The 25,891-nt window shown below is 45.3% G+C and overlaps 1 protein-coding gene across 1 annotated transcript in view; it reads right to left on the bottom strand.

Moving 5' to 3' along the window:
* The window catches only part of DNER (delta/notch like EGF repeat containing), a 324,602-nt gene extending 299,414 nt beyond the window's left edge, over positions 1 to 25,188 (bottom strand). The window contains exons 1-3 of the mRNA XM_032637757.1: positions 25,075 to 25,188; positions 22,320 to 22,843; positions 21,610 to 22,114 (exon numbers count right to left, since the gene is read on the bottom strand). Of these exons, the coding sequence (XP_032493648.1) occupies positions 21,610 to 22,114; positions 22,320 to 22,843; positions 25,075 to 25,188 (1,143 nt within the window). The remainder of the gene's footprint in view (positions 1 to 21,609; positions 22,115 to 22,319; positions 22,844 to 25,074) is intronic.
* Between the last annotated feature and the right edge of the window lie 703 nt (positions 25,189 to 25,891).

Below are 25,891 nucleotides of genomic sequence, written 5' to 3'. Positions count from 1 at the left end.
CCACCTACGAGTGTGAAACTCCCTTGGCACTCCCTGCTTTCTGAAGCACATCCACAGACAGGCATACTCTAGTTAATCAGAGGTGCTGGGCCAGTGGAGGGGGTAGATACCAGGCAAGGCCCTCTCTGGCTCCATGAGACAAATGTAAGATCTCCTACCACTGAAATGATCACAGCCTTCAAAGGAAGCTCAGAGGAGCTGAAAGCCAATCTTCCATCATCGAGATGATGTAACTAAGTCCCAGAAAGGTTAGGTGGTTTGCCACTGCAAGCTACTGATAGAATCTAGCCTCCTTATTCCCCAGCGAGAACTCTTTCTAGCCTACCACCCTGGTACAGAGACACCCAAGTTTGTTCTTCTGTTCAAATGCAGGATTCCTAATATAACAACCTTTGGCAAGTGTCACTGGAGTAATTACATTTGAGGGGCATCAAATTTGATGCCATCAGTGGGGCATCGTTGTCTTAGAATGTTTACGAGTAAATCTTACAAAGCGTTGACCCCATGTTAAAGTTTCTTTTCCACGCTCAGGTATCAACTAAGTAGTCAACCGTGCAGCCAACTAGCTCCAGTAATTTCCCCAAAGAAACATATGCAAGATGAGAATGTGTCATGTTTATTAATCATCTGTCAAGTTCTATAGAAAAGAATGCAAAGAGGGAATTACCAGGCAAAACCCAAATGAGCTGATTCAGGCAACAGTGTAACAGATATCTTACTTTCTCTCTAGCAACGGAAACTGAAATTTGGAACACAACAAAGCAATGGAGCCCATCTTGAGTCTCGAGGGAGATCATTCCAAGTCATGGAGGCCCTAGCAAAATGCTTCATTTGTGCTATAATACTGGCCCTTAGGACATATCTTCATTCACCAATTAGAGGCCAGAATTGTTCTCATCAGTAGGAATACTGAACCACAAAGCACAGATTCAGGATTCAGTGTGAAGACAACTGACCTCCCACCATAATGATTCTCATCTAAACTGAACGCAAGGGTGACAGAGACAAAGTCATCTTCACTAATCCATTCCACTCACCCCTGCAGAGCAAAACAAGTAAAAACAAACTTCTTTTCTAGTTGCTCTTAGGGGGCTCCAGACTAAAGGAACCAGGAAAAGTAAATCCTTAGATGCTTTGTAGAAACTATACCTGATGATTCTGCAAATATTTGAGTCCATTTCCTACAGGCATTAGAGCAAAATGCACAAGAAAATTTATTTTCGAAAAAGAAAGAAAAGCTTTAGGAAATTCTTCCTTGTGGAGAAGGAAAGTTCCTGGTGGACAGAAAGGAGACGGCAGATGATGGGTCAAAGCCATGTGTTCAGACGGGACCTGCATTGCTGTCACAGTGACCAGAAGAGATACACTCGATTGGGTCTAATTTAGAGCTGAGGGAAATGAGGCTCAGAGATGGTAAGTAACTTGCTCAAGGCCACAGAACTAAGATGCAATTCCTTGGGTCCAAAGAGTGAAGGGACTGGGTATGTGACATAGAATCCCACAGGCTGGATAAGCACAAGGACAGGACAATAACGCAGAATCACCAATTTAATTTGATCGCTGCCAACCCTAACCCTGCTACACTTTTCAGGGAAGGCTTACTTTGTCTTGGAGCAGACCAACAGTAGTGCAAGAAACCAAACCAAGCTCTCAACCAAGAAAGCAGAGGAAAGGTGATATTCCAGAAGGGAAAGGAACACAAAAATGTGCTATGGGACCTCCACAAATAACCCGGCCAGCGGCCCTGGACCACAGGTGCCCATCAGAATCGCCTAGGGGGCTCCTTTGTTAATACGCCACTCAGACAGCACCCCCGGTGATTCTGATGTAATAGGTCTGGAGAAGGGCCCAGGCATCTGCATTTTTCAAGCTCCCCTAGGGATTTCCCTGGTGGTCCAGTGGCTAAGACTCTTGTGCTCCCAATGCAGGGGGCCCAGGTTCGATCCCTGGTCAGGGAACTAGATCCCACACGCCTCAGCTGAGAGTTCACGCGCCGCAACTAAAGATTTCGCACGCAGCAACGAAGATCCCACGTGCCGCAACTAAACCCAGTGCAGCCAAATAAATAAATAAATATTTTAAAAATAGATAAATAAATAAAGCTCTGCTAGCGCTCACCCAATATGTAGCCAGGGTTGAGGACCACTGATGGGGGGTGGCGGGGGGCAGGATGCTTTTCCCCTTTCGCCTATAAAGCAAAATATGCCTTACGGATGTCTCTTTCTGAGTCTCAAGGGATGACAGACCTTTGCTCTTCTTTGGACAAATCATTCAACCTCCTTGATTCTGCTTTCCCATCTGCCTGATAACAGCCAGGTGCAGAGAACGCATCTACTTCATCTCGGTTTGCCCAGTGCCAGGGCCTGGATGGAACCAGAGTTTGATGAAATGTTTATCGTTGAAGTGAGTGAAGCTCATTCTCTTTTAGTAAACTTTTTTACTTTTATACAGTACTTTCAGATTCACAGAAAAGTTGTAAAGAGAGTACGCAGAGTTACCATACAACCCATAATTCGTTTCTCTTATTACTAATATCTGACATTAGTTTGGTACGTTTCTCACAATTAATGAACCAATATTGACACATTATTACCAACTAAAGTCCATTCTTTATTCAGGTTTCCTTAGATTTTTCCTAATGTCCTTCTTCTGTTACAGGACCCCATATTACAGGTAGCCTTTATGGCTTCTCAGGCTCTTCTTGGCGGTGATAGATTCTTTCCCAGGCTTTCCTTGTTTTTGATGACCTTGACAATTTTGAGGAGTAACGGTCAGCTATTTTGTAGAATGTCCCTCAATTAGGACTTATCTGCCATTTTTCTTATGATTAGACTGGGATTATGGATTTGGGGAGAAGAAAACCACAGAGGTAAAGTGCCATTTTTATCACGTCATGTCAAGGGTACATGCTATGAACATGACTTATTATTTCTGATGTTGACCTTGATTACTTGGCAGAGTACCCGTCTGGTTGCTCTTAAGATCACTCTTTCCCCCCGCTTTGCACACTATATTCTTTGAGAGGAGGTCACTACACACAGTCCACAGTTAAGGAAGGGGAGTTAGGCTCCCTCCTTAGGTGAGAGTATATCCACAGATTACCTGAGATTCTTCCACACAGGAGAGTTGTCTATTCTCTTCCATCGACTGATTGATTGACTGACTGGCAATCCTCTTTTCTAGTCAGCTGTGTGAACATCTCTCCTACAAAACGATAAACTCTCTCTATATCCTAATAAGTGGCCAAACCAGAACCTGGGCTCTTCTGATTCCAAGTCTCACGCCTCCTACTATTGATGTATCAACCACTGGACTATTCCAGTCCCTGAAATAATCACTTTTGCTTCAGAGTCCATCAACTAATTAGGAAACTTTAGCTCGTTATCACCTGTGATCGTTTTTATCAATTTAAATATCTGTGTCATCAAGATGAAATGCGTATCAGCTAAACAATTCTGAACAGCTCTAGAATACCAGATATTGAAACACATACACATTTTCTAAAACTGTCTCTGTGCCTGTGTGTGTGTGTGTGTGTGTGTGCGTCTGTGTGCAAGGGTGGGTGTAGAAACACCTATTACAATATTTTGATCCATATACGTTCTCCAGTGTAAGGTATTAAAATCACTTAAAAGAAGGACGATAGAGACTAATATGGCAACAGGCACCATAAAGAGTGCCCCTCCAGGAAGTGTCGAGGAGACAGATCAATGGATGCAAAGAGGCAGATGGAAGGAATTCATTTTTGGCGAAACACCATTCAAATATGAAGAATAGGCATAAAGAGAAAGGCAACAGACATATTGGGAATCTGCTGACTTCATTCTCAACAGCTATTACCCCTTGTTTTGAGAATAGTATCACAATTTCCTTAAGAAAAGCCTTCCTTCCAATCTTGGTCCCCAAGGTTTAACTGGGGTTAGTCCTGCTGGACACATGACCCAAGCCTGGCCAATCAGCAGAATCCACCCCACCCCCCGAGCCACAATGATTGGTTCAGAGACACACACACACACACACACACACACGACCCACATCAATCAACTAGAGCTAATCTCAGGACTTTCCAGAGCAACTGGAAAAAGAGGCTCTCTGTTCCATTGGGGTTGCTGGCAGTAAGGATGGTGTGAGCCTGGAGCTGCCAGAGGTCACCATCTGGGGATCTGAGAATAAAGCCAATGGGGAGGAAAGTGGGGCTGAGAGATGGAGAGACTCGTGACCCAGGTGATATTATGTGAGCCCCTGACACCACAGTGTCTATACTTTTTAGTCTTGTGAACCTACAGATTTCCTTCTTGTTTAAGCTAACTGAATTGAGTTTTCTGTCGCCTGCAACCCAAGGAGCTCTAATTAATACCTACAGGTGTGGAAGAACCCTGATCTGGCCTGGTTTTCAAACCTCTCTCATCTTCATTTTCTCATTCATAAGATAAGAACGTCAGACATAGCTTAATCACTAAAGTCCTTATAGGACTTTATAGTGCTTGATGCATTCCTATTTAAGACACTACATGTCTACTTAAAAAAACTCAAATACTCCATTGTATTTCTGGTCTGTTCACACTCATACAAACACACAAAATTCACAATCGTCTTAAAATTAGTACTTCTATTGGGTTTTAGCTGTGGTCAACCAAATTACTGAGCTTTGTATCACAAGTGAGTATGCAAGTTAATTACTATTTTAATAAAACTCATTTGATTTTTAGAGGTTCTCTATATGTTAAAATAAAAAATTATACTTTGAACAGTTATCTCTGAAGGTGTTGGGCAAAAACATTAAGCCATGCAGGAAAACTGTTTCTGATCCAGATGAAAATGGTTTTACGTTATGAGTCCGTCTTAAAACAATGGCCTGCCTATCTAAGGGTGTCCCTTAATTGCTAAAAAATAAAATGATGCAATGATGACAGTTAATATTTCACCATTCTAACCATTCTGCATAGTCTTCATCTGAACGGGATGTATTTCAGAACTGAGCTCAGCATCACGTATAATGAATTTTTCTTATACATTACAGGATGAGCAGACAGCTGTGATAATGTGAAGAAAGAACCACATTTGTAGACAGGGGACTCCACCTGCTGTATGACCTTGGTAAGTCACCAAGAACCCCTGTCCCCTCCAGTCTCCTCACCTATCAAACCAAGGAAATGCCTCCTCCAAAAAAACGTGAAGATTAAAAATACATAATATAGAGGAAGGAACCTCAAACACATCCAGGCACATAAGTAACTGAATTTGAATCTGAATGGCCGTAAGAACATTCATGTTGTAAGTCCCCACCCACACCCGCCGGAGGACTGTCCTTGTTGTTCGGAATGTCTGAGCTTAAATACTTTGGTGAAGAGAGCCCTGGATGGGGAGTCAGCAATATTCAGCTCCTGACCCTGACATTCATCTCTGTGGCCTTCACTTTCTTCTACAAAGTTAGACAAATGGCCAAGATGAATTCTACGATGATTCTAAGCTTTAAAAGTCTACAAAATGTGTTGCCATCTGTTGGTTCGCAAGCTCGTGAGCTTCCAGGGTGAAATCTGATACTGGCCCCCATACGGTGAGGACAAGCCAGACCCCTCTGGATTGGTAGATGGCAGATTTAATAAGCAAGGGGACTTATACATGTGGTATGTCCTGGGTGCCACAAGACAAAGAGATCTCTGCACCCGCCCGCCAGAATCTTAAATTTTACACAGAGGTTCAGTCATGTATTCAGTCCAGATGGTCTCAACAACGCATTGCTCTCTCAAGGCTACAGCCTTGAACGTGGCCCTCACTACGGGAATGGTGGGCAGAATGCACATTCTAAGGACAGGGCAGGGGTAAGGAACCACTGACTGCCCGGGTTGAACTGGTGGGTCAACTAGCAGTCAATGGCCTCCTCCAACACAATTTTAATCAGTGCTAAGTGACCGCCAGTGAAAGGATGAGTTCCTCAGATTATTAACCTTGCTTTGAAAAGAATGCCACCTCCTCCACTCTCCCAGCATTCTATAAAAATGTGTCTCAGTGTCAGACTGTGATTAGGACAAGCCTGGAAGATTTCAAGTCATGGGAATGGAGGGATGAATGGGAAGCAGGAGTTCACGCTGAGCCCCTGACCGGAGGATTCAGTTTGTTTTATGAGCTTCTCTGGGCCACAGACTATCCAGAGTTGCCGGGACTGTCAGCTCCCTGAAGGCAGTTTGTCTGGGGGAGAAGCCTGTGCATTAGGGGCCATACTGAGCTCATAAAACACCCAATTCCCACTCTTTTCTAAACCACACTGCCCCCAATCCCATTCCCTGAGGACATTACCCAGGTTCAGGTTGTAGGAACCAAGTAGCCTGGGGGTGGTTGCTAAGCAACAAGTGATCTCCGGGGCCTGCAGTCCTGCCGGCCCATCATCAAGTGCAGGGGGTCCCACCTCCCCATCCACTCAGATTCCTCATTTATACTGAGCTCATTAAAAACTAGCAATATACGTGCTCTCCAGAAACCTACAGGAGCTACTTCCTTAACAAACAAATGTGCTCCCACCGTGATAACTGGGGAGGCTCCACGTTGCCTTGTGATGTATTCAATGTGCCTGATGGGTGCCAGGGCCTAGGAGAAGGGGACTGCCTAGGATACCTGAAGGTCATCCACCAGATGCCAAGACCTTTCTCAAGCTGTATGTGGCTAACTTATGATCCAGATGGCCTTGCATTATTGTTTTTTCCATTTTCTGGCCTCAGTTTTCTCCTCCGTGAAATGAAGCAACTGGACCAATAACATCTAGGGCCACTTATTCATGGTGGCTCAGGTGCCCCTGGCCAGCTCTCTATTTCTCCCAAAGGAGCTCAGCAGACAACAGGCACTGGAATGAGGGATGAATCACTGGGATGGACAGGCAGTGCTTGGGGCCCAGGCTCAGCCAGAGGACAGAGCTCTCCAGTGCACAGGCCTTCCTGGGAGGGAGCCACGGGACACTGGGCTCTTTCAAGAAGAGACAATGGAGCTGGGCAAGCAGAGTGTCATGAGAACTGGGGCCACAGATCAGGCCAGGAATGGAGTATCTGGGATGCTGTGTGCCCGGGCAAGGACAGAAGCAAGAAGACATCAATCTGGGATATGAGCAGAGGCTGCAAGTAACCACCCCGGGGAGGATCCTGGGCTCAGCCTGTATAAGAAGGTAACACAGATGGAAATGCACTTGTCAGTTCCTTGAAAAGTTAAATATAGAATTGAAATATATTCCTAGATATAGACCCAAAAGAACTAAAAACAGGTACTCAAACAATTACTTGTACAGGCATGTTCATAGCAGCACGAGTCACAATAGCCAAAAGGCAGAAACAACCCAAACGTCCAGCAACTGATGATCAGACAAATAAAGTGTCATAGAATGCAACGGAATAGCATTCAGTCATAAAAAGGAATGAAGTGCCGATACATGCTACAATGTGGAAGAATCAAAAACATTATGCTAAGTGACGACAAGCCACACACCAAAGGTCAGATACCGTATGATTCCATTTATATGAAATATCAAGAATAGGTAAATCCATAGAGGCAGAATGCAGATTGGTGGTCGCTAGGGACTGGGCAGAATGGGCAGCAACTGATTAATGGGTACAACCCTGTTAGGGTGACGAAAATGTTCTGTAACTAGAGAAATGTTGAGTCCACAACATTGTGGATGTACTAAATGCCACTGAATTGTTCGCCCAAAAATGGTTACGTTTCTATCATGTGAATTTGCCTCGATAAAAACAATTTTTTAAGACATCACACACCCTTGGAAATACCTGGGATGGTGTACGATACAGGCACTCTACGATTATGAAAAACCACGGGACACATCAGGACTTTACTACCTCTCTACGGCGATACACCCAACGACCACTGATGTGCCTTTCTATGCCTTTAGGTTCTTTCTAATGCACTGTGGTCAGAGCCCTAAGAATAGAATGCTAGAACTCTCCAGTAAATAGGCTTCTTTCCAGGTTTCTGTTTAGGCGTTTATATCAAGAGGCAAGCAGCTGTTCATCTGGAGTCTCCACCAAGGAAGCAGATCTGTTGGGGAACCCAGACAAGAATAAAGACTCTCTTTTCTGGGAAAGAAGATCCATCTTTGCTGAGGAGGCTATTTTCAAGGGATCCACATAGAAAAGGAAGGGAGAGGAGAGGCAGGGAGCCCAACGGCACTGTCCCCGTCAAAAGCCTTGTCACCTAAAAGGAAAAAGTGTTAAATATATAACATGAAGTTAAAGTATAAGGGAATCTGCATTTTGTTGAATATTAAGATGAGTCTTTTCTGCCCAAGCCTGGATGGAGAACACTTCTTGAAATCAGCACATTACAACATCAAGAACTTCTAAGAAATACTCTATTATCCAATAATGGCCATTAAAATTAACTTGGTGATTTTAACAAAATACTAAGAAACCCATGCCAACTATTAAAGGGGAAGTGTGCTGAGCAGTTCTTTCAAAAAAATAAATGAAGCATCTTAATGCTTGCAGTGTTTCAGCTTCAAAAAAGTCAAGACAAGTAACAAGTATTTAAATATGATCTAGAAAATCTACGCTAGCCCTTCTTGAAATAGACATAAACTGGGGCTATGTTTAATTATACATTCTAAAAAGGCAATAGGATCAGTCCTATCGACATAAATCTTGGCCAAAACGGAGTTCTTTAAAAGCAAACTCCTGGTTCAAATTGGGTAATTCTCAAAATATTGTACAACGTAGTACTGGTATCAAACATTAGAATTCTCATGAAAATTTAGTGACCACCCCATGGATGAGTTTGGCTAAATAAAAACCAAAACTTATAAGCTTCTCAAGGGCAAAACAATGACTATAAGCAGAGTCAAAAGAAAAACGATAAATAGGGAAAAAATATTAACACAAAGGACAAAGGACTAATTTTCTCACTAACCATGTGCTATGGGAGAACAATTTTTCTTTTTTTACCACACCAGGCAGCATGCAGGATCACAGCTCCCCAACCGGGGATCAAACCCGTGCCCCCCTGCACTGGGAGCACAGAGTCTTAACCACTGAAACCCCATCTGGATCATAAGGGCGGTCCCACAGCAGATCAGTTTAGAAACTGAACAACCCAAACGGAAATTGAATAGGCAATTCATTAAAAAATGTTCTCCTTCACTCATAATTTTTAAAATGCAAAGAGAACCACTGAGATACCATGTTTTACCTATCAGTTAACACACAAAAATAAAATCTGAGATACCAGTATTAACAAAAATGTGGGTGAACAGACATTCTCAAATGCTGTTAGCAAATAAGCAAAACTGTTCAATCTTTTTGGATGGCAACTTAGCAATATTTACTGGAATGTTTAACGTATGCAACTTTTGACATACATATATATACACATATGTCATTGAATATCATTACATACATACATATATAGTCACTGCAACATCATTTATAATGGAAAAATGGAAATAGCGTATTTCAGTAAAGACTGGATACATAAATATTCACATAATGGAATACTATTCAGCCATCAAAAAGAACGAGTTTGCTTTCTGTTTTAAGATATAGTAAGATGTTCATAGTAGATTAAGAAAAAATTTGCAAAACAGTATGCACAAGATGATTTCATCTTTATATAAAATAGTTGCATGGATATATGAGTATTTACATACGCTTCACATATGTTTATATGTACAGAGAGGAAAATGTAAAGAAAGCTACACACCAAAATGTGAACAATGACTACTGCAGAGGCATGAGATTAGCAGAAGAGGGGGAGAAAGGGTAAGATAAGTTTACCAGTAGGCCTTAGTCACTATATTTTTATAGGTTTTTAATGTCCTAACACAGTTTGATGGTTGCCCTTAAAAGGGCCCAAGAAGATGTAAAACTATGAGCTAAATTATTATCTTAAATGCAAGCTAATAAAATTTGCCTTGTGTAACTATTTGGCAAGAATTTAAATTGCCATTGAGAAGCCCGTTAGAGCAAAGCCGGCAATCAGAGCAGGGATTAGTTAGGCTTTTTGGGTAAGGTTGCCAGATTTAGCAAATTAAACATAAAGAACTCCCAGTTAAATTTGAATTTCAGAAAAACAGTGTGCAATATTTGGGACACAGAAAACAAAATTCATTTTTTATCTGAAATTCAAATTTAACTGAGCATCCTGTATTTTAGCTGGCACCCCTATTTGGGGGCTACTTCATGGTCCCAGGCTGGCTCTTGGTACATACTTTCGTCCCTGCCCAGAAGTTTCTCATGTATTTAGCTAGCTGCTTCTTCCTCTGTACTAGTAGTTATTTTATTGGTGGAAGACTTCTTCAAGAATCTAATGAAACTTGCGAGCCATTCCCCAGGAGAACAAATACATACAAAAGGTGGCATCTTGGGACATCCCTGGTGGCGCAGTGGTTAAGAATCCGCCTGCCAATGCAGGGAACACGGGTTCAAGCCCTGGTCCGGGAACAGATCCCACATGCTGAGGAGCAACTAAGCCCATGTGCCACAACTACCACACCTGTGCTCTAAAGCCCACAAGCCACAACTACTGAGCCCACATGCCACAACTACTGAAGCCCGCGTGCCTAGCGCCTGCGCTCCACAACAAGAGAAGCCACCGCAATGAGAAGCCCACGCACCACAATGAAGAACAGCCCCTGCTCGCCACAACTAGAGAAAGCCCGAACGCAACAACGAAGACCCAATGTAGCCAAAAATAAATAAATAAATTTATTTTTTAAAAAAAAGTTGGCATCTCAGGACATCTGTATACTCTTGAAACCACCCGTAGATTCCAGGTTAAGAACCCTAATTTCTATCTAGATGTGACGTGCTATCCTGATTCTTGGAATTCCATGTCACCTCAACAAATTTAAAGGACTCACACAACCTGATTTCAAGACTTACTCTAAAACTACAGTAATCTAGGTCGTATGGAATTGGTGAAAGGATAGATATATAAAGTCAATGGAATGGAATAAAACAGACCCACATACGTATAGCTGAACAATTTTCAACAAAGGTGCCAAGATAATTCAGCGGAGATGGACAATCCTGTCAACAATATTTCTGGAACAACTGGATATCCATATGCCAAAAAAATGAATAAAAACTACTCATACACTGCACCACATACAAATACAAATATTATCTCTAAATGGGTCAAAGACTTAAATGTAACACCTAAAACAATACAATTCCAGAAGAAAATATAGGAGAAATTTTTTGTGACCTTGGATTAAGCAAAGATTTCTTAGAGAGGACACAAAAAAGCACACACCATAAAAGAAAAAAATGGATAAATTAGACTTCACCAGTATTAAAAACCTGCCCTTCAAAAGACACTGTCAAGAAAATAAAAAGACAAGCCACAATTTGGGAGAAAATATTTGCAAGTCACATATGTTATAAAGGATGTACATCCAAAATCTAGAAAGAACTCTCATAACTCATTTGAACCAAACACTTCATCAAAAAAAAAAAAAAGGTATGGATGGCCAATAGCACATAAAAAAATGCTCAGTATCATCTATTGTTACGAAAATGCAAATTAACACTGCAATGTGATGCCACTATACACCTATTACAATAGCTAAAATCTAAATCACCAGCAATACCAAAAACTGACAAGGATGCAAGCAACTGGAACTCTCATTTAATCCTGATTGGGATGCAAAATGACATAGTCATCCTGGGAAACAGCTTGGCAACTTCTTATAACGTTTAACATGTACTTACGCATGACCCAGCAATCCCACTCCTAGGTACTTACTAAAGAGAAATGAAAACATGTACACTTCAAGACCTGTACATGGACGTTTTACTCATAATCAGCAAAAACTGGAAACCACCCAAATGTCATGAATCGGTGAAAGGATAAATGAAATTGCGGTATATCCATACAATGGAATACTACTCAGCAATAAAAAGAAATTATTGATGCATGCAACCTCAGAAGTATTACACTAATAGAAGCAGCACACATGTTGTGTGGTTTAATTTATATGATATTCTGGAAACTGCAAAACTGTAAGGACAGAAATCAGACCAGCAGAGGCCAGGGGCTGGGCCTGGGGAGAGGGTTTACTACAAAGGGGCATGAGGAAATTTATGGAGGTGATGAGCTATTCTATAACCTAATTGTAGTGACAGTTACACAACTATATTTCAAAAATCATAGAACTGAAGGCTTAAAGGGGTGAATTTTACTGTATGTCAATTATACCTTAATTTTTGAAAGAGACTGAAAATCCTTTGTGTAAGGAGTAATCAGGAAGGTCAGTTTGAAGTTAGAGAGTTTGGTTTTCTTTTCATATTTTCTAGAAAAAATGTTCCCTTTCTTGGGTAATATACTGAAGATATACTTAACATTTTTCCCATTCTAATACATTTCACTTTGCTTAAAAATTAAGGATGGGATTTTGCTCCAAATAACATATTTTGGAAATCTGACCTGAACACTGTCAGAGACTGTCAATCATCCTTACTGGGCTGTCCTTCCACTGGGCAGATATCAGCCCATTTACTACAGACTCTGGGGTTCTGATTTCCCATGGAAAAGAGGGACTAGATCCTTTCCATCTCAGGTAATCACTTCCACCACAAAATGCCTTCCCTAAAGGAGTTTCAATCTGCCTCTGAAACCCAAAAGTAATTACAAATGCTCCTTTAAATTAATTACAAGCAGCAGATAATTGTCAGCATTGGAATTCTAAAGGATGTGCCAGCTTTCAGGAACGCTTAGCAAAAGATAGCAGACATTTCTCTTTCCAAGCGCCTTTCCTTTTCAAGCGCCTTTCCTTTAAGTACACTTATTTCATTGCACAAATCCTCACTCTTTTTCAAAAGCCCTATGCCATTTCTCTCTCTTAAGAAAGAAAAACCTTAACGTTACACAAACCCAAAGCATCCCTGCAGAAACTGAAACTGCCAGGACTGGCACCGCTACCAATTTTTCCTCTGGTTCCCCTCCAGCACTCACTTTGAAAGTCACAACAAGGAGCAGTTTGAGGCAAATGCAGTGTAATAATAGCAAAAACATTATACTTGAAGCCCCAACGCTGGCGCCCAGCTCTCCAATGCTGTCACCGAGCTGTATGACCCCAGGCAAGTTTCCTTAGCCATGAAATGGAGAGTGGTATCCACTTTTACAGAAATAGCAGTTCGTATGCACAGAGGGCCAACTCTGTGCCAGGGGGATTACGAGCTACTCTGTTCATCCTTCCAAACATCCTACGAATGAATGAGGAATTGAGGTTAAGAAAGCTAATAAGCTCCTAAGAAGCAAGAAGGACAAACAATAACAAAAAGTTTGCAAATATAAGTAAATATAAGTAGACATTTCAGCATAATAATATTACAATTGTTGAATTTGTGTTTTATAAAATCGGTCATGATTAAATTTTGAACAATTAAAAAAAGCGGGGGGGCTTCCTTGGTGGCACAGTGGTTAAAAATCCACCTGCCAATGAAGGGGACACGGGTTCAAGCCCTGGTCCGGGAAGATCCCACACGCCATGGAGCAACTAAGCCCGTGTGCCACAGCTACTGAGCCTGCACTCTAGAGCCCACAAGCCACAACTACTGAAGCTGACGCACCACAACTACTGAAGCCCGTGGGCCTAGGGCCCGTGCTCCGCAACAAGAGAAGCCACCGCAACGAGAAGCCCGCACACCGCAATGAAGAGTAGCCCCTGCTCGCCACAACTAGAGAAAGCTTGCGTGAAGCAACAAAGATCCAATGCAGCCAAAAATGAATAAAAATTTAAAAAAAAAAGGTAATAAGCTTGTAGTGACCAAGTGCGGATTCTAAACCTCTAAATTCACACCCCAAACACCTACAGCAGGTGTTTCCTTTCCCTACCACACACGCCTCCCTGGAAGTAAACTAACTTCAGTGTCCAAACATATTAAACAAGGTCTGATGTACAATGAAAAGTTAAAGTCTGCCCAGGATGACTCTTGAGATGGAAGACAAAGACTCTGTTTATCCGTTGGTATATCTCCCACTGCATCCAGCCTTAGTGGCTGGCCCTAGAGCCTGGCTATAGACACCCCTGGAGAAGAAAGGACAGAGTGAGGATAAGGGAAGGGGAAGGGGGAGCAGCCTTTATTTAGCTCAGTCAAATAAAAACGGAAGAATACATTCTTTCCACCAACGTTTACGGAAACATTCAGCCAAGCTCTTCCTTTGTCACGGGCCAGATAAATATTTTCAGCTTTACAATCCATAGTCTGTTGCAACTGCTCTACTCTGCTGGTGGAGCCCACCAGCAGATACTACTTAAACGAATGGGCGTGGCTGTGTTCCATAAAGCCTGATTGAATTTCAATTTGAAATTTGAATTTGAGGAATTTGAAAAAAGGAATTTGAATTTCATATCATTTTCATGTGTCCCAAACTCTGATTCTTATTTTGATTTGTTTCCAACCATTTTAAAATGTTAAAACCATTCTTGGCTGGTTGCCTGTCTGCTGTCCGGTGCCTGATGCTCCTGTAATCCTGAAGCTTACAGCCCTGTCAGGGGTCCTGCTCTGCCCTCACTCACCCTGGGGAGCAGGGAGGGGTGACTTAGAGAAGCCCCTACTCTTTTTTTTTTTTTTTTTTTTGCGGTACGCGGGCCTCTCACAGCTGTGGCCTCTCCCTTGCGGAGCACAGGCTCCGGACGGGCAGGCCCAGCGGCCATGGCTCACGGGCCCAGCCGCTCCGCGGCATGTGGGATCTTCCCGGACCGGGTCACGAACCCGCGTCCCCTGCATCGGCAGGCGGACTCTCAACCACTGCGCCACCAGGGAAGCCCAGCCCCCTCCTCTTAAAGACAACTGCACTAAGACTCACAGTATGAGTGTTGACCGAAGACAGGTCAGTGTTCGAATGAAGCAATGAATGATTCCACAAAAGGCTAGGTGGCCAGCGCATGCTCAGTCCACACTGTTCTCTTACTGTTTTTGACACCCACCTGGTAAGGGGGGTACAGAGGAGGAACTAACAGAAGTGAATGCTGTAGGGAGTCAGCAGCAAAATCCCAGTTTTCTAGCATCTGATACATCACAACCAAAGAAATGAATCTCCACTGGTGGAATTTTAGTCTCTTTGGAAAACGGGTAAGAAAGAAAGATATTTTTTTTGGTCCAAGGGAAAAACATGAAATAAACGAGTCCTCTTACAGATACGCACAATGGATACCTTTTAGTAGGTGTCTCCTCTTGGCCAGTCACTGGACTAGATACTTTTCTAAGCCACAAAAACCTTCAAGGTTGACATCAGGGTCCCATTTTCACAGATGAGGGAACCACGCTGCAGAAAAACTAATTACTTCCCCGAGGACAGAGTCCACCCTAGGTCTGATTCCCACATCTGGACTCAACACTGCATCACATACCACCTTCGTGGAGACTTCAAGTCCACTTTGAGATGCAAAATCTTTGCCACTGGAGGAAAGTGTGGGCCAGAAATTCCAGGCTCTGGATGCTCTTGGATGAGAAGGGCCAAGAGCATGTGGGACTGTATTCTTTTTCTCTGCCACAGGCTACATGTTGGGCAGGCTGTCAGGGGAGATGACCAGAGTCTAGCGGGGGCTTCCCTACCCTGGTCCTACAGAATTACTTGGAGGACATTTAAAAATCACAGGTGCCCAGGCCCCACCAATTAAGTCAGAACCTGGGGGATGTGGGACAGTGGGACGCAGGCACTCATTTTTGTTAAAGCTCCTGGGGGACTCTACAGGCAGCCAGGGTTCGGCACCAGTGTAGGTGAAGGAGGAAGGAGGAAATATAAAGAAATTCTATCCACAAACTTTACTGTGCTGTTGGACTTTCTGTCTGGGGGGCAAGATTCTATAGTCCCTGCCTCTGGGTTGGGCAGCGCTGACCACAGCTGCCTCCTGGATCGGTAAGAAGATCTAAAAATACAGCTCAGCCATTCGGTTTTCTGACTCAAATACTCTTCGGCCTCAGATAGGTTTTCTTTCCTGTCTGATGCCTGAAATGAGGGCATAAACAAAAGCATTTTGGATGGTACCGTGTCACATGAGAAGCTTAAGCAAAGAAGCTGAAGACAGAAATGTGTTTGCGTCAGGTGGCCAAATTGAGAAAAATGATGTTTCCTAAGAATTCATCAGATAAACTAAATAAGAAAATCACTCCATTTTCATAATACCAAGGAAAACAACTGTTTCTTTCCTTTATTAAAAGTGTTCAAAGGATTCTGATGAGCTTCCTTCATTTATTTCAAAAGGAAACAAAGTCACTGAGAATTTTCTGAGAAACTATTTGTCTATTTCAGAATAAAAAGAACTATATACATTTATCAAAATTTCAGTACAATGAATTTTTTCATTTTTAAAACTGATCTTGTAGCATAACTCATCCTAGTAGGGAGAAAAAGCTGGGTCTGTTCGTTGAAGGAAAACAATCACGGGCACTGAATAGACTGGTGTAATCATATCTTATATGAGAAACAGATAATCCTTTTCCTGGTAGTATACCTTGTATTTGTGCAACATTTTACTTTTTTTCAAAATGTTTTAAATCCATTCTCCCATCCTCCTTTATATTTATCGAAAAAAATTTCACAATGTCCCCTTTATTAATTGCATCTTTTCTAGAAAGAAAATAAGACAAGCATTCTAGTCCATTTTGGAGATATGAACACTGAAGTCCAGGGATGTTCAATTGCTCTCCCAAGGTCACAAAAAGTTAGTAGAAAAGCCAGAGAAAGAAGCAACGTCTCTTGACAGCTAATATAGGAGATTTTGCACGTATCACAATGTGAGTTTGTGTGGGTATGCGTGTGTGTGCATATGTGCAAAAAGTCCAGCAGAGAAGGCTGAAGCTGTGCAAAGAGCTAGAATTCTTTCTTGTTGTTTGTTAGCAAACTTCACTCAAAATGGATTCATCTGAAGCAGAACCATTGTTTCAAGTTCCATGTTAAATCAAAGAGAGGGTTGTAGAATCAGCTTAGTGGGTAAAACTACATAAAAAGCAGCTACACAAGCCCCTGTTTCCTCCAAGTGCAGAAACCGACACATTTTCATTCTAATCCCAAAGGATAAGATTCCTAGAGAACATGAAGAAACAAACAGGTGTCTGACTGCTTGAATATCTGGCAAAGAATTAATTCATTAAAAAAGCTGGATTAAAACAAAATAATACAAATAATACAAATTTAAATCATCTCTACCTTCGATGGAAGGCCCAATGGAAGGGAGGAGTTCCTGTACCACTCACCCGGAAAGAAAAATTGGTCCAGCAGCTGCCACCTCTGATACCTGCCTGCTTCCCCAAATGAAACAGAAAGGCAAGAACAGCAGCCTCAATTTTTTTTAATTTGAAGTTTGAAGTTTTTTCAAACCCATCAGAAATACTTATGTTTCTTTTATGTAGTGTCCATATGCTTGTCATCACGGTAAAAATAACTTCAGCCAGGACCTACAATTCTAACTCTGAGTGAAGGTCTTGCTTGGTGGGTAGCATAAGGGGAATTTGCTGTGTCTTTATCAGGCTTTTCACTCCAGCTGGGCACAGCCATCAAACTGTGTTTCAGAGCAAAACCAGGTGTTTTAATGCAAACCCAGCCGCAGAAATCACTCCATCCCTTTTTTTACTGGTAAGACTCAAAGAGGTTAGAGCGCTAATTTAAGGTCACACAGCTAAAAATAACAGGGCCAGGACTGGACTTTCATCTCCACACCATTCGGACTCTACAGCTCTACATCAAGCCAGCTAACTGGTTCAAATCCCACACTGACTTAACAGGGTGACCTTGGGCCTCTCATTTAACTTTTCTGCACTTCATCTAAATAATGGGGATGGTTACAGCACCCAGCTCATAGGACACCGTGAGGATTGGGGAACTATATCTGTAAAGCCTCTGAAACATTGCTGGCACGTGGCAAGTGCTTGAGAAAAGAGTTAGCAATCACCATCATCACAGTCATCATTGTCATCATTTCTCTGTAGGTTAGATTTCCATATACATTTTTATTTTTTTATCATCTTTATTGGAGTATAATTGCTTTACAATGGTGTGTTAGTTTCTGCTTTATAACAAAGTGAATCAGCTATACATATACATATGTCCCCATATCTCTTCCCTCTTGCATATACATTTTTAGAATCCATTGAATGCTCATGATTTAATAGGTCTAAGTGTGTTAGAGGACTTAGAAAAGATGTATCTTAAGCATGAACAGGGGCTTGCACGGTTTGATCCTCTCACCAGCACCAAAGGAAAGAACACCTAGGCTTTCTAATCAGCTTGCCTCCATGTGGGCAGAAGGGGAAGAGGGACAGGTGTGGCTTAAAGGCTGTCAGCAGTCAAACATCAAAAAACAGAATCAGACTCTTCATCACCAACCTTGTGAGGTAGATCCCATCCTCGAAGATGGGAACCTGAGACTCGGTTTCGATCACCTGTCACAGCAGGTTCAAGGGCAGCAGCTCAGCTTCAAATGCACACATCCTCCTTCACACCACACAGTTCCCAGATTTTGTGAGTTCCTATCGCTGGGTGATACCAGAAGCACCGCCTGGACCCAGGGGCTTGCCCAAACACCAGCCAGCTGACCACACAAAAGCTGAAGACAGCCTTAATCCATTTTAATCCCAACTAGTGGTTCATGGTTTTCTTAATTTTAAACACATACTGAAAAAAGGAGGAGGAGGGGGTGGGAAGGAGAAGAGGGAGGAAGGAAGGAAGGAAGGAAGGAAGGAAGGAAGGAAGGAAGGAAGGGAGGGAGGGGGAGGGGGGAAGGGAGGAAGGGGGAGGGAGGCAGGGAGGAAGGGGGAGGGGAGGGAGGGAGGAAGGGGGAGGGGAGGGAGGGGGAGGGGAGGGAGGGAGGGAGGGGGGGGAGGGAGGGAGGGAGGAAGGGGGAGGGAGGGGGAGGGGAGGGAGGGAGGGAGGGAGGGGGAGGGAGGGAGGGAGGAAGGGGGAGGGGAGGGAGGGAGGGAGGAAGGGGGAGGGGAGGGAGGGAGGGAGGAAGGGGGAGGGGAGGGAGGGAGGGAGGGGGAGGGAGGGAGGAAGGGGGAGGGGGAGGGAGGGAGGGAGGGGAGGGGGAGGGAGGGAGGGAGGGGAGGGGGAGGGAGGGAGGGAGGGGAGGGGGAGGGAGGGAGGGAGGGGGAGGGAGGGGGGAGGGAGGGGAGGGGAGGGAGGGAGGGAGGACTTCAGAGTTAGGTTCCAATGTTTTCATTGCTAACATTATCTTTGTAGTTGGGGGAGGGGTGACACTTGCTATCTACAGAATTCTCTTCACGAACAGGTAAAATTCCATTTTCAATTTACCCAGCGAGCATGCGATTCTGTTTCAGCAAGCACACTGTCTGCAACGGCTAACATCCATTTCCCTTATCTGTAATTGAGTATGTGTAAGGGGTTTTTTCCCCTCTGTTTAACTTCTCTATTGAGACTGCCTTTTTCTCCCCACAGAAAATGAGAGTCTCAAGTGTTAATGCAAGAACATGAAAGATTAAATTAAAATGATCAGGAATCAATTTTTTATGGGTGTACAAGGCTCTGAATCATCTCAGTTTAAGTTCTTCTGGGTAACCAAGCCAGAACCAGATCAGGTTCCAAATTTGCTCAGCTTTCCTGTTAGAATTAGTTACGCCAGCTCTCTTCAACTCGGAACTCCCAACCCAGTATTGCTTCTCCTCAGGTGGGCAGCATTCAGAGAGCTAAGACTGCCTCAGAAGGACCTAGAAGCCCGAATCTGTTTTGAACTAGTTAGTTCTGCAATATTTGTGTATTAGTTCATGACTCATTTCTGAATGAATACATTATATATCAAAACACTACTTAGGACAAAAAAAAATTTACGCTTCTCTGAGTCATCTCTAGGAAGCAATAAAGAGGTCTTCCCCTTTCCTGAAGATTTCTTCTATTTTTAGAATCACCAAAAAAAAAAAAAGTCTCAGAGTTGGGTTAAATCCCAAATTTCCAGTCTTTCTTCCCATTTACTTAAACTGATGTGCACTCTAACCTACCTTCTCCTGTCCATGTCTACTACGCTCTGAATCCAAATTGACTGTTTCTTTCAAGGACAGATTTCAGACATGTAAATATGAGAGTGGTTTGACAGGAGCATTCAGGCAACTCACTTCTCCAGTAAAAGTCATATAGATCATCAGTCAACAGGGGAGATTAGTAAGCAAGATTCTGTCCTAATGGTTCGTGCGGCTCCAGCAGGCATTTCCCCAAAGAGTCCTCATTCTCCAGATGAACTCCGCGGGCTCGTAGCGCGCTCTCATCATTACCCTACTCCTAATCGTCAGCATCATCTCCTTTGAGGGAATTAAAGCTTATTGGAACCAATTAACAAAGAAGAACACAACGTTGAAAAGATAGATTCAGCTTGATAATTTGCTACTACTGAGGAAAAACAGATTCTAGGAAATAGCAAAAATTGTCTGTCAAGGTCAAGTTTCTCAATCCCATTTAACTATATTAAAAAATACTGGCCTCTTACCCAAAGAAATAGAAGTGCATTTGAGCGTTTTCAAAGTAACTCTTGGGGCATTTTATCAAATTTATATGAAACAAACTCCTCCACTCCATATGTAAGAAAGAAAGCATCTGATCCCTTATACGTTCCACATTCACTTGGTTGAATTTGATAATTTCAGATAAATCCATCACTTGCCCTGCCCTGGAATAGAGACTTGGGGATTTTCTACCTGCACACACTGTGTGCCGAGTAGCCTACTGAAAATGTTGGTGTTAATAGGTTAGTAGGTTTCACCGAGCTTTTAACAAACTTGTAAGCCAGCCTTGTTTATTATCTGCCAAATTCTCCTGGAAATCCCAAATCCACGGTTAGCAGCTGGGCATCTCCCATCCCTAGCATGGCCCCACGCTTCCTTGAAGCTTCCCGGTGCCCAGCTCACTCCCTGGCTGCCTACCCCAAACATGCGCCTCCAGGAGCGTCCAGCAGGGAAGGCGACACAACAAGCCCAACTCGCAACGTCCCCTCCAATGCTTCCTGCTGCTCCAACACTCCTCCTAAGCTCAGAAAGGGCTGGTCGCAGGCCGCGGGGAGGCAGCTGACCTCTCGGCCTCCGGTGGCTTTGTTAGAGCCCTCAAGGGTGTTGGAAAGGAAGGAAAATGCCCGACCCCTGGGCACGGAGCCCGCCACTCCCTGCCGCCCATACGGCTCACCCTCGACACACGCAGGATCCGGCGGGACAAGGAACGGGGGCCACCTGGACATGAACCCCGCCAGGGACGCTTGGAGCTGGTCCCTCTGCGCTGCCAGAACGGGTACCAAGACCCGGCTCTGGCGGAGTGTGGCTCGGCCCGGGCCGAGATGGGCGCGCCACTTGGCGGCTAATGGTCGTGCCAGGAGTACCAGAGCTAGCTAGCTAGGGTGGCTGCCAGGCCATGAGGCGGCGCGCTCCGAGAACCCCGGGCCGGCACGGCCGGAGTACCAGGGTGGGCAGAGAAGCGACACTTGCAAGGTCGGCCAGGGGTCCGCGTCCACGTGGGCCGAGAGGCCAGATCCATCCCCTACCCGAAGGGGGAAAAGCTCCTGTCAGGCACCCTGGAGCTCCGCACCGGGTAGCGCGCAGTGGCCGGCGGGGAGAGGCTGCGGGTCCCCGGCCCGCGCCCGCCGCCGAGCCCGCCGCCGCGCCCGCCGCGTCCACTCACCTGGCAGTTGGCGCCAGAGATCCCGGCGGGGCAGGTGCAGCTGTAGCCGGGGTCGCCGGCGGCGTCCGGGGACTGCGGGCCGGGCGCGGGGCGCGGGGTGCACACACCCCCGTTCCGGCAGGGCTGTGCGCCGCATGGCCCCGACACGGACAAGGACGCGGCAGGCACCGGGCTGGCCAGACAGCCGCTGCGGGGCCCCGCGCCGAGCAGCAGCAGCAGCAGCACGGCGGGCGCGGGCAGCAGCTGCGCACCGGGCGCCGGGGCGCGGCGGCGGCAGCATGGCCGACGGAGCGGGCGCGGGAGCGGGAGCCGGGGGCTGAGGCGCGGCGGCGGCCTGGCGGCGGGAGCGGCGGTGCTGGCGTCGAGAACTGCTCCGCGGCGCCGGGCGCTTCCTGCAGCTGCGGGATCCGCGGTTCCCGGGGCAACGGCGGGCGGGGCTTGTGGGCGGGGGCAAGCGGGGGCGGGGCGCCGGGCTTGTGCGTGGGAGGAGAGGGTCGTGAGGACCCTTCCCCCACAGGGAATTGAGCCAGGGGGAGCAGAAAGGCCGTCCGGGGCCCCCCAGCCCAGAGGGGTGCGGTCAGAGTCGTGGGTGTGTCCAAAAGAACCTCGAGAGGTCAGTGGTGGCGGCGCGGCCCCGGCGGGGAGCTAAGGCGAGGCTCGGGAGGGAAAGGGGTTGGAGGAGGTCAACGCAGGCGCGGGGAGGACTTTACGGGGCCTCCAGGTGCAGAGCAGCGCTGCGCCCGCCAAGGGCCGGGACAGGGGCGGGCGGGGGGCGCCGCGCCCGACTGGCAGGAACCGCCCTCGGCCTCTTGGCGCAGAATCTGCGAGATCGCAGGGGGCCCGGCCTTACTTCATTCCCCGGGGCTGCTCCCCCAGCTTTCACCACTTCCTCAGCACACACGGCCCTCCCCGCGCCGCCTCCAAACCCTGGCGCCCAGACACCCGCAGAGGAGCGGGACTGGCTAAGAAGTGACCTTGCGTCTGCGCAGCGCGCCCCGGGGCCCTTGTCCTTGGTGCTGACCGAGAGCTTCCCCTCTCGCGGGCCCTTCCCGGAGGGCGGAACCGGCCGCGCCGCCTCAGAGGTGTCTGACTGTGGCGCGCGAGAGCTGAAAGAGGCCTCGGGATCAGAGTGTCTAACCCTGTTGCTGAACAGAGGAGGAAACTGAGGCCCAGGACAGGCTGGACTGGACCCCAGTGGGTCACTTGACTGCCAGCCCAGAACAATGTCAGTTTTCTGAAAGAGCAGTTCAGAAGAGCAGGTTCGAGAAGGCACTGCTCGCGTTTTACTATCGAGCTCTTCGTAGTTTGACAGCCAAGGAGGTCAGGCGCTGCTGAGGAAACGCACCCCACCTCGTCCCCCCCACCTCCTCGACCTTTCACAGCCTCTGCTGTGTATAGGCTCCCAGGAACTGGTCACCCTGTCTTCAGGGTGGCCACGTGAGAGAAGAAAATGGACCCTCTTGGATTAACAGTTTGGCAAATTTTCTAGGGCGCCACAAATATAGTTTTGTAAAAGCTGGGCAAATAAGAAAGTAGAGACTGCACATGAACCCCAGCATGGAGGTGCCACAGACGAGCAGCCAGGGGCTGATAGAAAGTCTCCAGTGCAGACAGGAGCCAAACTGCACAGCCTCTCCCAGTCTCGCTCAGACACAGGAGCAAGTGTCAGGCGTTTGTGCTTTAGGAGATGCCTAAATCCATGTGGCCATCACAAGAAATCACTGAAACCCAGACAGATCTTCATGCAGCGGGGAAATTCATACCTCCAAGCGGACCAAACAGTTATTACATTCCCTCACACCTGCTGTCTTCTAGCCCAGACCTCCTCTTTTTAAAAAATCTTAATTTTGTGCCACACCAGCACCCTCTGCTGGTACTTGTCTCATCGATCAGGTGTTTCTTCCACTTTCTGTGCCCCTGGAGTGTGCATTTTCCTGAAACTAACTTTTCTTACCTTAAATCCTGGAATAATGGACAAGTGCTGCTCATGCCTTTCCATTAACACACACGCAACAAATGAAGCAACATGAAGTGTACGAAAGTTCGTGGGCTAATTAAATCACACTTCTGTTTACTATGTTTTTGCCCTAACCACCTCCCTTGTGGGTGAATTTCATATCACTTTGACATACGGAAGAACTAACAGTGGTTTTATTTTTTTGGATGCTGATTTCTGAATTTTCCAGCTAATATTGAACTTTTAAAAATATATATATTCTCGGGCTTCCCTGGTGGCGCAGCGGTTGGGAGTCCGCCTGCCGATGCAGGGGACATGGGTTCGTGACCCGGTCCGGGAAGATCACACATGCCGCGGAGCGGCTGGGCCCGTGGACCATGGCCGCTGAGCCTGCGCGTCCGGAGCCTGTGCCTCCGCAACGGGAGAGGCCACAACAGTGAGAGGCCCGCGTACCGCAAAAAAAAAAAAAAAAAAAAAAAAAGGCGTATTATGAAAGAGACAATTCAAGACCATTTTTCTCCACGCTAAAAAGGAAGGCTAAATCTCCCAGCCCCCTTGGTTATAAGAGGAGCTATGTGATTAGTTCTGAACAATTGGACATGGCATTATGTGCCCTGGCTTCAAAACGTCCACACAGTAAATACCATGCAAGTGTTCACTATTATTATTACTGTTATCACTCTCGGAGAACTGGGTCTTTTCTTTGGTTCTGAAGGTTGATTTGGTACTTGGCTGACAGTTTCCAGCCATCTGCAAGACCTCCAAATACCTAAGCAAAGAGTCCAACTAATACATTATCGTGTCTTATTAACCGAAGTTATTAAAATAATGTTGGCTCTATGTTTAAATGAAAACTAAAATTCAATTATCCAGACCTTTGGTTCATATTATTCCAAACTTACAGAACATCAAATCTTCCCCCCTAACCCACCTTATTTCCTTTTTTGATAGAGACCCTACTTTAATAAATCAAGGGCAAAATACCCAAACAATGTGTCTTTGCTGTGATTTCAGCAAAGACTGTTACAGAATTTCTCCATGATTCCCCTTATGGAGAAAGTGGACTTGAAACCGTTTTGAACAACTGTAGTCTGGATGTACTAGTCAGTGAATCACTACCAGGCTGGAGGAAGTTTTTAGCGAAATGCCATAGACTCTCAAAATTTGGCAGCTAATACAATTCATACCAGAATCAAGATATAAAAATATTTCAGCCAGTTAAAATGCTGAGCTAAAATAAAGAAAATGGAATATTAATGAACAACTGTGTGTTTGGCCTTAACTGCTATTTGCCAATATTTCTACCTCTACTCCTTCCAAGAACTTCTTTGTAGGATTGTACCTTCCTGCCCTCTTGAAGTTAGGTGTAATCACATGACCTGTCTTGGCCAATGAAATATAAGGGGCAATAGCATGCACCACTTCTAGACTGAAGCCTTTAAAATTCAGTGCTTGAATTGAAGCCTTTAAAGTCGGAAGCCTTTAAAATTCAGTGCATGGTCACTCACGTGACCATGGGGATCATCAAGATTCCAAAAGGTGGAGCCGGTGTCCCTGAGGGAGCGCAGTGTGGTGAAGCAACAGGAACCTGCAATGGGCATGTGGTGTAAGACATAAACCATCGTCATTTTAAGCCACTGAGCCCCAGCGGTGTTAAAAACTCCAGACCACATACAAGAAAGTGGCAAGGCAGGACTGACTGTTCCCAATGAGCCATGCAGCTTGACCTGCTATCTCACATGTGCTATTCCTGTGAGATAGAAGGCTGGGTCCAATTCGGGATTCCAGGGCCTCTGAATTTGATGGAACAGAGACATTTTAAGAAACAATTTGGCTCATTTTTTTCACGGATGTACGCCAGAGTTACAACCCAACTGCAGCATACTTTAGATGTTACAAAAATGTTACAAACCAATGCAAACACAACTGTGTTTATGTTTTGCTTTTTGTCACAACAGGAGAAAAACATCTTCCCAGGCCAGCCCAGGTTCGTGGGCAGCCATTTGGGAAGCACTGAGCTCAGTGAGAGTAACATTCCTTCTAATAATGAGGTTCCTATGCTCTGTGACCTCCAGAGCATCCTGTGGGAATGCCAGCCTGATACACGGTGTGATGATCCATAGACTAAGAATCTCATCTTTAGAAAAAACCACAAAAGTTACCTGGTATCACCTCCCAAAATTTGAACTAAGATCCAAACAGGAACTACATGGGGTGATATACCACCTTCAGCTCACCTGGAGTTCCACAGGTGCTAACATACAGGCATAGCGCCCTTCGTTGCACTTCAATTTACTGTGCTCCACAGATACCGCGTCTTTTACA

Source organism: Phocoena sinus, chromosome 7 (genome assembly GCF_008692025.1).
Source record: "Phocoena sinus isolate mPhoSin1 chromosome 7, mPhoSin1.pri, whole genome shotgun sequence".
NCBI classification, from domain to species: domain Eukaryota; kingdom Metazoa; phylum Chordata; class Mammalia; order Artiodactyla; family Phocoenidae; genus Phocoena; species Phocoena sinus.
The sequence above is the reverse complement of the archived record's forward strand: the minus strand, read 5'-3'. Positions and strand labels throughout refer to the sequence as shown.